Source organism: Filicampus tigris, chromosome 1 (genome assembly GCF_054856515.1).
Source record: "Filicampus tigris isolate MCC_2025a chromosome 1, RoL_Ftig_1.0, whole genome shotgun sequence".
In the NCBI taxonomy this organism is placed as follows: domain Eukaryota; kingdom Metazoa; phylum Chordata; class Actinopteri; order Syngnathiformes; family Syngnathidae; genus Filicampus; species Filicampus tigris.
The window spans coordinates 38,752,351-38,764,258 of NC_141217.1; the positions used below are offsets into that span (position 1 = coordinate 38,752,351).

Consider the following 11,908-nt stretch of genomic DNA (forward strand, 5'->3'; position numbering starts at 1 on the left):
GGGCCGGAGGAGCGCAGGGCGGCGACGCCATGGCCGTGAAGCTTCTTTTCTGGGAGCTGGAGAAGCATCTGAAGAGGTAACGATGGAGTTCTTTTCTTGTGCGGTGGTGGTCTTCAACTGGAATTGTGTCGGGTGGACTTGCAAATTCAACTCCCCGCCGTAATGTGTCAAAACAAACTCCTGAGCAAATGCAGACCCTGGCCACACTTAGGCATGTGCAAGCTTACATCGCCATCTTGGCTCACAGACCGACACAGTTGAACATCATGTTCCAGCTCCCATGTTAGCGTCCCTGTTGCTCTGCCCACTAGTGGCCCAACAAAGCATGAACATACAACATAGAGTGAACCCCCGCCTATTCATCCTGGTTTGCTATTTATGTCCACGTTTATTTACGTGAAAATTATCTCCAACTATTTGCACAAAAACTCATTTTTTCCCTGAATATCAGTGGGGTTTTTTTGTTTTGTTTTGGGGTTTTTTGCCCTTTCTGTATAATGCCCTGAAGGTGCCAAAAGATAACGCCAACAACCTGGCATATAGGAAAGTAGTAATTGGTGACAAGTGAGTATTTTGTGTGTTGGGAAGAGTTAAGTTTATCCTGGTTTGTTGGCAGAAGTTACAGAGAGTCTATGCGTGGGGAGTAGGTTACCCACACGATTTTTTTTGGGGGGGGGACAAAATCACTTATTTTTAAGGCTAATGTTGCAAGATGGTGTTGAAGTGTTTTGGGTGTAGTTACCATTCCTGTGATTCTGAAAACATCAAATTGTAGTTCTCCCGAACCTGGGCAAGGCAAAAGAATTGCAATTTCAATAAAGAGGCCGTTTTGGGGCGGGCGTGGGGAGCGTGCGTGAGAAGCGGTGCATGTTCAAAGCATCTTTGTCTTTGTTCTGTCAGCCGATCCAAGGTGCGGTTCAACAGCTGCAGCAGCGACAGGTCCAACCTGAGTGATGTCGTCAGGGTTTCCAACTGTTTTGCGTGTGTGTGTGTGCGTGCGTGTGTGTGATCTAATCAGCTCCTTGGGAAGTTGATTGCGCAAATCAGTCACAACTTGTATGGGATCAATTCCCTTGTTTGTGCTCTTTTACTGTTTCCACTGTTATGTTGGGATTCTGTTGCTTTCGTGAAGTGGTTACGAGTGGCAGAAAATCAAGGAAAATATTTGTCCTCTTGCCATGTCTTTATTAACTTAAGTCGGTAGCTCGCAGCAATTTGCGTCGGGTCTTTACCCTCAAGTACTTCATTAAATTCACTTTGCATGTGCCAAATAAGTGCTGCTTTAACTTCAAACATACTTAGCAAAGTAAAGTCCCTGGGTCCAAAAATGTGTACCCACTTTAAACTACAGCAAGTGTTCAGCTAAAAAAATTGTACTGACGTTAAAAGTTAAATACAACAAAACTGTGCTTCAAAGATGTACTGTACTTGAAAAGTAGAAAATGCATTGTGCTGGGTTAAAAATGAGCTCAAACAAGCTGCATACATAGCTTCTTTCTAATATAATTGGTTAAATATCGGACATTTGATTTATCTTTGATTCCGTTATTGTTTTGAGTACCACTAAAGAGAGCCTGGCATACTTTACTTTGAGAATCACTGCGCTAAATGCTTTAGTGGACCTGCTGTCGTTTTATTGTCCCGTTAGATCACAGCGGTCTGCTGACTGCTTTAACTTACGATTCATCACACAAGATTCTAATTTAAAAGTGATGAATCCCAAATTCTAAATGGAATTGCTTCAACATCTGTAGACATTTTTTTTTTAAAGCCTTTGTTTAGCAGGCGTTGTGGTAAGACTTGATTGTTTTGACGAACTGTATAACATTTGTGTGATTTTAACCATGAAAATCATGTGTTATACGGTATGATCAAAATTGAGTTACTTTGACTTGAGATTTCGCCAATTCATGAGGTTTTGTTAAAATTATGAGCCATTCTTGGTCAATTAAAAACTTTTTGTTTGTTTGTTTTGTGTTGAGTTATGAGCCAGAGTTTAGCAACACCGCCACAGTCGTCGAGTCACTTTCAACTGTTTATTGAACAGGACAGTCAAGCACAAATACAACATCAAAATATTCACAAGTAACCGTGTAGTAAACTTCCAAGCAGACTCGACCAGGATAACCGACGTCACTCAGTAAGCCACGCCCCTTAAAAGGACACTTCAACACACAAATCTACTACAGTCTGTGTGGCTTTGGGCTTAATACACTTTATGAAACCAGTTGATTTCTTGACACTCTAATCATTTTATTATTTTTTTATTTAAAACGTAACAAAAATGGTGGTGTTTTTTGGTGGATGGGGGCAGGAACGTATTAATGGCTTTTCATTATTGATTTGATCCATTCGATAAAAGGCCAGCAGGTGGCGACATTTTCTTTCATGTCTGTTCCCCCCACTCACCTGCGTCCATGTTTTTGAATAAAAAGAAGTAGTATGGGTCACATTGGTCGCATTTTCGACAGTTGTGAATGTGTTAAGTATCTTTATTAGCTGGCCTGCATAAAATCAGGCCTTTTAGGACTCTTCTTTCTTTGGCTACCGCGCATATTGTTATGCAAATGAGGCCCGCTTGCAGCCAATCAGGCGGCTGCTGGCGCGTTTCCCCCCGCCAGCATTTTGCGGCGAGGCAGCCCTCCCTCCCTCCCTCCCTCACACGCTCTCTCCCTCCCTCGCTGAGTCGCTGCACCTCAGCCTTTGTGCTCAGTCTCGGTGGTCGCGCAGCTTGAGAATGCGCTCCGGTCCCACGTTTGCACCGCCGGACGTCCTCTGAGCCGGGCCGAGCCGCGGTGGCGCGTTGATGGGCGGGCTAGCATGAATTCGCAGTGTTACACGGTGGCGATGGACCTTGGCGTTTGCCAGCTGCGCAATTTCTCCATCTCGTTTCTGTCCTCCGTACTCGGCAAGGAGAGCGCGTCGGTCAGGCTTGACAGGAGGTAAATCATAATAACAATTGTGTCGAATTAAAACGTTGAGCACTTTGCGTGCGCTTTCCCTGCGCTGGGTTTGATTGCACTGCTGTCGCGTTAGCTGCCGCAACAATCATCGCGTCTTGCGTCATCGGCTCCTGGCGCCGTTCAGACCATCCCATTGACTCTGTGCTTTTACTTGTGTTTCAGCTCTTCGGGTGCAAGTGTCGTGGCCATTGACAACAAGATTGAGCAAGCGATGGTAAGTTGTTGTCCTCAGCCGCACCAGTAACTCGCTCGTGTGTGCTACCACTGGCGTTACGTAATGCCGAGGCAGGTCCGGCCATTTGTTTTCTAGCCGTGCTATTCGCGATATGACCTTGGGGGTAGTTTAATCCAGGCGTTGGGCGGATTGTTTAAAATAGTTGTTTTTGCACGAACCTAGCCTACGTGTCGGGACATTTTGGAGTCAGGACGGGCATCTGTGCGTCAAATCTATGCGAAAATGCAGGAGGAAAGGGGTCTTGGTTGAAGAAGGCTCATCCAAAAAACAGGGAAGAAGAATAATATTCTGGCCACGCACTGTCACGATTTGGACAGATGATGTGGGCCAAGATGAGTTTCACACGCTATTTCCCCCCTTCCCATCCTCTCCTCCTCAGCATGTTGCTAGGCAGGCAGCAGCCTCCCCTCCTCTCTTTATAAATAACTTGGCCAGCAATTGGCTCCTCCCACTCTGCGCGAGGACATTTTGTTCCGTGGCTGCACAATGAGGAGGGGATGCTTAGATTATAACATGTTAATCCCCCTTTAGGCCATCATCATCATCTCGGTGATGCCGTGTGTTCAGTGGTCCTGCATCCTCGGCCTGTACGCTTGTGTTAGGCACGCTCGGGATGTGGTGAGACGCGGGGGAGTAAATTTGGGAATTTTCACAATGAGTTGAAATAAAACAGGTTTGGGTGAAATTGAAAGTTAGTATGGAAATATTTGAGCGCAATACTTACTCAAACAATCAGATTTCATGCAAGTGTACTTGATTATGAAGAGCCGAGTCAAAATGTCAAAGCTAGGTTTGAGAAGCTTGAAGGGAAAACGTGAGGGAAAGGGGCTTTCATCTTTCCACTCAACTTTTTGAATGCGGGGCTTTGTTTGTACTTTTGGACGCCTGAGTACATTACTGTTCATTTTTGAATGCGTAAATCAACATTCACATTTTGTGTTTTTCAGTGAAATAATTGTTGCAGAGAATATTAATATTCGTTTTTACTTGCAAATTAACTTGTTATTGTTATGCTTTGTAATTGTTGCAAGGATGAATTATGATGGAAAAAAAATAATTCATGCTTATTATTTCCCAAATTCCTCATTTTAATTTACCATGGAAATGTATTAGTAACTCTTCAGTATATATCTATGGGAGGTTAAGATTTACAATCTTGGACATCTAGTGAACCCCGGCTGTTGGTGGGGGATAGGGATAGCAAAAATTGTTCCTCACCCAAAAAGATACTGCCCACAGATGGGTTAAAATAATGGACCGATTCACTACATGCCATGGCTCAATTTGACTCAACTTTCTGGGTTGTTTTTGCAGAAAATAATACCAAAAATTGGTAGTTTTGGACAAAATAACCCCCCAAATTGTCCTGTTTTTTACAAAACAACTCTCGAAGGTGCATCAAATTTACCCAATTAGTGGATCGGACCATTTTTGCCCCAAAATTGTGTTTTGGGTCAAAAACCCACCTGTTTTTAGAGTGTACCGTAACTCCACCTTTTTTGGGTGGGGGGGTCCACTTTCCTTGATCTGAAGCTGGCTGAGACCTTAAATTTGAGTTCCAAACAAAGTTTAGAAATCAACCAAGCAACAACCCATAACTAAAAAAAACAAAAAAACAAACAAACTCATAAATCACTGTTTGTTTCAGACAGCATTACTCTTTTTCTCCAATTGCACCGGTCAACAAATTTTTAAATCAGAGATGTAAACAAACTTTTCTAGATTGTTTTTCCACGCTGATTCCGAATCTGCCCTTGCTTTTTCTCAAGCACATTAGGTGTTCATAATATTATAATAGTAAATGATATATGAATTAATATTTCTGAATTAGGGGTTGGTTTCAGCAACAGATGAATTTTTTTTTTTCTGAAATGTCATAACTACAAATTAGAACGCATGGTAAAATTGGTATTGCGATACGCTTTTTTAGGCCAAAGTTAAAAAACAAAAATGGAAATATCTCAAAAACTTGATGTGCTCGGGACAAAAGCAAAGACATGTTTTTTTAAATCGGCGTCAATAATACGTTAAGAGACACACAAAGCCGTGTCTGATTACAATTTGCTGTTGACCAGTGTTATTTATAGTTAAGTTCAATTGTGTATATTCCTAGTGTAGTTCTATAATGTATCCTTCATTTCCTTGGAAAGTAATTTTCCTTCCATGTGATTGGCTGGCAACCAATTTGGGGTGCACCCAAAGTCAGCTGGGGTAGGCCCCGGCACCCCCGCGACCCTTGTGAGGAGAAGCAGTTTGGATAATGGATGGATGGTCTTTTGGTCATGTTTTTATATTATCTTAACCTCTCTGTAGCTACTCAAGTGACGCTTTGTTTCTTTTCATTTTTTGGATTTTTCTGCTTTTATTTTCATGTTCTATCAAAATGACTTGGCAAATTCTTTCTTCAATTCAGCATTTACTGTGAGCATGAATTTGTAATCTAGTCAAACTCAAGTTTGAAAAATGCCAGCATTGCACAACGCTGGACGAGGTGGTTTTAAACAAGTCCCCCTCCCGCCCTTCCCCAGGACCTGGTGAAGAGTCACCTGATGTACGCCGTGCGCGAGGAGGTGGAGGTGCTCAAGGAGCAAATCAAGGAGCTGATGGAGCGCAACACTCAACTGGAGCAAGAGAACAACCTGCTCAAGACCTTGGCCAGCCCCGAGCAGATGGCTCAGTTCCAGGCCCAGGTCCAGACGGGCGGCTCCCCCACCGGCACCGCCCTGCAGCCTCAGGTCCCGGGCTCGGTCGGGACCGCGCAAGCCCTCCCCTCCTCACAGAACTCGGGCTCGTCGGCGTGAAGAGGAAGGGTTTCCATACTGTGATTTCCCCCACCCGACCAACGATATCACCGTCTCGAGGATTCCTTTCAAGTTTTTTGTTGCACATTTAATTTATTCTGCCTTGTCTCACAACTTTTACCTGCTTAGACAATCACAGTTGTCATGGTGATGGATGGGTATGGGGGGGGGGGTCGGGGACGCACCAGGCGGGCATGAATTGAAGCCCGCAGGCAGTCAGTGTGGAAGACGTGCCAATGTCAGCCCTCCACCTCAGCCCAACACATTCCTTTTTTTTTTTTTTTCGTCTCCACATGCACATGCCGCTGCTAACGTTACATGAACTCAAATGGAGGACTTGCAAGCCCCAACCCGGGTTTGGGAAGCTGTCATTTCCACTGCTGATGCTCCGTGTTGGGGGCGGGTCAAAGAGAAAAGATGAACTGTATTAAGTGTGTTAGTGGCACCTCACTTTTCACTGGGAGGTCTCGCTGCTGTTGTCCCGCATCATGTTGCCGTCCACACACTCAACGCACCTTCCCCTGTTGGAAGAGGAGCTTAATATTTATGCAGGGAGTCAATGTTGTTGTTTTTCTAGGCCCAACTGGAGAAGGGTTAAGGTTTTTTCTTTATTTTCTGTTCGCTTTTGTTGATGTCATTTAATGTCCTAGTGATGTAAACAAGATAAATAACGGAGAGGAAGAGGATATGACTGTTTGTATGTTTGTACAGATGAAAACATTTCCAATTCTGCAAAGTGCCTGGTTTCTAACCATAGATACATATATAATCTCTTTTCAGTTATTTTATTCCTGTAAATATATTTGTATATGTATGTATCTATCTATGGTTTGCCAGGTTGTGAAGTACCTGTGATGTCAGCACTCAGGATGGGAACGGACGAGGATCGTTTACCTCCCCGCTGAACACTGTCTCTCCTGCGGCGATCGTCACTTTGCTCACTCGTCAAAACGATGCCGACTGTTTCAGTTCGGCCATGTTTGTCACTGACGTCGTTTTGTTGAAGTGATCAGGGGTGTTTTACTTTACTTTGTTTTGTTGTTTTAGTCTTTTTGTGCAGCCAAGCATCTGTGTCGCTGCCTGGACATTCAGAGGACACACACACACACACACACACTTGGCAAATGGGGAAATGCCTCGTAGCAAGTATGTCAATGTTCTGTGCATGTTCCTCAGCCCATCACAAATGTGACGTTACAATTTGCACTAGACAGTTGCACCTCAAATAAAAGTGAAAACAAAGAAAAATGCACTGCTTTTGTTCTTTCATGGGTATAATGCATTACCACTCAAGGCATATTCATTCTCTCAGTAAAACAGGCCAAAATCCCGAAGCAGAGTCAACCAAATGTATTGTTTTATTCCCAGAGAGCGAGTTTCATTACAATATTATGGATTCATCTGTATTACGCTTGTGTATAATTGCTGAATGCATCGCAGCACACAAAGTACAAATTCACAAACGGACAGTGTCAACATGTTCAAGCCTTTTGGGCGTCTCGTTTCAAGAGCGCAGACTTTTTATTTTTAATACACTTGCGAAAAAAAATCCGGAATGCCGTTTTCACGTTGTCATATGGAGTGTTGGGTGTAGAATATTGAGGGGAAAAATAACATAATACATTTTGTAATGAAGCTGTAACAGAATGTTGAAAAAGTGAAGCGCTGTGAATACTTTCCGGATGTACTTGAAGTGTGATTGGCTGGCGATTCCGCTTATTATTATTGTTATAACTTTTACTATGTTTTAAGTCCAAAATGTCTCCGAAACGCCTGTGTGGGAGAACCCAGTCCACGCACTGGTCCCGATTCCTTCTGAACACACCAGGACGTTGTGCGTACGTACTGCAGTCACAGTCCGGCTCCTTGTGATTGGCTCCATAGCAACAAGCCCCCGCGCTGATAACGTGTGCTGGACACGCCCCCGCTCGCTCAATGTCACGTGGATTGTGCACGCTTATCATCTGAGCGGGGGCGCGCCTCGGTACACGATGACGACATTTTAGGATGGGTGTGCTGATTTCAAGGGCTAATTTAAATGCGCATTTATTCGTAGGGTTCATTTTGAGATGATTCAAACCCGATGTTCACTTACATTTAATAATAATAATAATGTAAATGATCTATTTGCTTATTGTGGGACAGGAATGTAAAGAAGCAGCAAGAGCAAAGCAAAGGTTCCGAGGAAAAAGGTCTTGAGGTTAACTAATGCAATTCTGCTTTGTATGCGTTTTTTTTTTTAAATTAAATCTATTTAACTGCAGCATACAACTATGTACAGAATACAATAATAGCAGTGTCAAAAGTAAGTAAAGAGCTAATCCGAATGATGGCTTTTGATTGTCATACATTCAAATGTTTAGGGAATACTGCACATTCTGTTCCAAAGTCAAAGCCTGAATAAAAAAGGATTAAGAAACATTTGACATTCTTTACAGAAAGTGAATTGGACTTTCCACGACCCTTAATAAGATTAATCCTATCTGTCTGGATAGAAAATGCTGTGATTTGGGTTGTTGTCTTGGTGAAACATTAATTAGAAGGGAATTTCCGCTTCAAGTTCTGATGTATTCAAACCGACCCATGATCCATGTATGTGAGAATTAGAGCTAACACCATCACATGATAAACATTCTCATATCCTGATGCTTACCTACCATGCTGACCGGATATCAGTTTGCTAACCAGTGAAGTTAACGTAGTTTATCAGTCGTTGTAAACAGTGGTGGCCTTGCAAGAGTGGACACAAAGGCGCCGCTCCACCACTTAGCACGTTCCCGCAATTATGACATAATAAAAAGGGAATACTGTAATAAAAGCCATTTTGAAATACAGTATGCGCACATCTTAAATCTGTTTTTAGATGAGCAGGATACATATTATGTAGCTAGGCTAAAGGGGAAGTCAAACCAGAAATGTTCTTGACAATATGTTCTATGCACCCCCACTAGTCTAAAGACGTCATTCTGGTGAGCATTGCGTTTGTGGAATATGAATTAAGCGGCAAAATCCAGCCATTTTGCCACTTCTGAAAATGACATCAGAGTTGCTCACCCGTTTTCTGAAGCTGAGTATGTTTTGTGTGAGGTTGATTTTTGTTTTCACTTAGCTTCCAAGTTCCAACATTGTCTCACCCCTTTTGCATCGTCTCCCAATTTAGGTTTACAATTGGGTTAAGGTCCACTTCTTCCTCTTCTTCCCAACTCCTTTTCACAAAACATATGTATACAGCATTGTCTTGCCTTTTTCCTTCACTTTCCTGTAAAGCAACAGCATCTTTTTGTCCATCATATCTTTGATTTTTATGTATGTGGAAACTCCTGTATTGTAGTCGAAGATTATTTCAAAGTCCAAGATGTGCTCAGCAATACACTGAGGACTAAGTGCTGATTTAGGGCCACCCTGGGACAGACTGTGACCCCCATCTTCCCAGGTTGGTCTAATCCGCTCCGAGGATCAGATGCAGAGGGGCTCCCGCTCTCCTGTCCAGATGGCACTTTCGTAAATCCCGTGTCATTGACAAAAGGGTATTTTCTTGAAGAGCGCCGCAGCCGTGAGCTACAGGACGTACTGAGGCGGAGGGATCGCACGCCGATTATCCGCCGCTAATGCTCGAGACACAAGTAACATGGAAGCGCAATCATTGACTGTATAACACCCTTTACTGCATGAGCCAAGGCACGTCTTTGACCCGAGTAACGAATCTCACGGCACACGTCACGAAAAGTGGCTACACGAGCTAATGATGTACCTTCTGCTATCTCGTGGAAAATGTTTTTCATTGTCTCGATATGTCGCTGCTATAACTCGATGAGCAAAGATACGTGAGTGAATGAGACGTTTTCAATCGTACATCGTTAAAGAGGAAGTCAACCCAATAAAGCCAAATTGGATGTTTTCCACGCCCGCTGATGTCGAATGACACACTGGTTGACAATCATTGATTTACATGTCTGACCTACTGTTCGCAGACACACAAACATGTACCCCCCCAAATCTGCTTATCATCGCCTAGGCCCGACTTCCTGCCGTGTTGTTGACGCTGCTGAGCAAGCAGGTGGCCTGCCGGTTCAAGCCTGGACGGACCCCCGAGACGCCCCACAAGACAGATTATCCCACCCAGGGTCATCGCATCAGCAGTATGCTCCATATTTGCGCACACACAGAGGGCTAAACGTGGCGCAGCAACAACAATGCTGCCACAAACTGATACTAGAGTTTGAGGCTCCCGGATCGCAGTTCAGGTGTGTACCGGTACACTTGTGCCACAATGTTATTTTCAGTTGTTTATAACTTCCTCTCTCAAGAAGGTGTTTTTTTTTTTTTTTAAGAGACGGGCACTCCGTCACAGGGAGGGAACCGTCGTCCGTCCGTCCCTCTAATCGTCCCCAATTGGGTCAAGTACCGACGAACGTGTTGTGTTGGGTTCTTTTCAAAAGAAAGACCGCTCTTCTCCTGTGTGATACCACGGAGCCGCCTTTATTAACTGCCTGCGCAACACTGTAGAGTCCATTTCTCTTTTTCATGTGCGTTACCTGCCGTAACATTGTACTCACAGGCACATTCTGCCCTCTAGGGGTTCAACACATGTAATACCATAGATTACGCCACAGGACTTGGCCCATCTCACTGACGAGGAAAAAGGACACTCAGGAAACTTCCAGGTGGTAAGTGGATGTGAATAAGAAATTAGCTAGCTAATGAGCTTGAAATAAGCTTTCGGAATTTTGAAACCTCTGCCGTTAGCATCTCTACCACCGGTGTCATGCATAGATTTTTATTTATTTATTTTTTTTTTTGTGGGACGGACTGCCAAAATGTAAGGACGAAAGCGCTTCAAAAAGGATAAGGATGGATCATTCTTATGAATAAGGACGGAGGGACGATGACAGAAAGGTGCCCAGGTTGCGGACGGACCGGCAAAAAAGTCCCCATGTCTGATTTTTTTTTTTCAATTGAGTTGTACAACTGATTGGTAGGTCATTATTTTTTGGGGAGACTGAATTACTTGAAAGATATGAATTAAAACTTCAATCAAAAACACTTACACGCATGTTTTGGCCATGTGTGAGGATGCCAGCCTTCCCGGAGAAAACCAATGGGAGGGAGAAAATGCAGTACAAAAAAACAACAACAAAAAAACTTGTCCATGACCCAAATCTCCAGCAGGCACACTGGAAATTGTAGTTAGCAGGGCCTCCGTCCTACAAATGTGCTTGGAAAAGAGTTGTCTTATTGTGGATTAGCACCCACCATCTCTTGTCCGTCACTTCTCTTCTCCGTATCGTATTTCAATCAAAACAAGTGTCTCCTCCACATCGGAACGTAACATCTTGACCGACGCTTCACATAGTCAGACAACGCTGGGAAAAAAAAAACCCGGCTACATGTAGACAAGGCCTCAGTTGCCTGCTTTCTTTCAGTCCTTGTCAGCTCGTTGTTGACGTCATTTGTCAGTCGTCCAAGTCAAGTCAAATCCTAGTCCTAGTTTCTTTGATCCTTGTTGTTTTGGAATTCTCCCGGTGCCTTGTTTGCCTTTTTGTTTCTTTTCATACTTGACATTTTGCTTTTTGCCTCCTGCCTCCCTGCGTTTGGGTCCTGCTGCATCGTATCTCACGACAATTAGTAATCAAAAAACCTTCAAAGGCTACACATGGCCAAACTGTAAAAGAGTGCTTGGATTTTGTTTCAACAATCCTGCATGTGTGTGTGTTTTGCCTCATTTGAGATTTGAAAAATCCTTCCAAAGATGTCTTGAATGAGCAGAGACGTTTGAATGATTTTAATTTGTGAACTATTATGGGAGGTTGTTTGAAGTTGTGAATAGCTCTATTTATCTCAAGAGGGTGTCAAATGTGCATTTGTGAGAAAAGCAGGAAGTTCTGTGGATGCGGAAAACAGTTGGCCAG

At 43.5% G+C, this 11,908-nt stretch overlaps 1 protein-coding gene across 1 annotated transcript in view; it reads left to right on the top strand.

The window, feature by feature from the left end:
• LOC147154022 (TSC22 domain family protein 1-like) overlaps nucleotides 1-7,251 on the top strand; it is a 17,796-nt gene extending 10,545 nt beyond the window's left edge. Inside the window, exons 2-3 of the mRNA XM_086039479.1 lie at nucleotides 3,126-3,177; nucleotides 5,727-7,251. Coding sequence (XP_085895605.1) covers nucleotides 3,126-3,177; nucleotides 5,727-5,999 — 325 coding nt within the window. The 3' untranslated portion in view covers nucleotides 6,000-7,251. The remainder of the gene's footprint in view (nucleotides 1-3,125; nucleotides 3,178-5,726) is intronic.
• The last annotated feature ends 4,657 nt before the right edge of the window (nucleotides 7,252-11,908 follow it).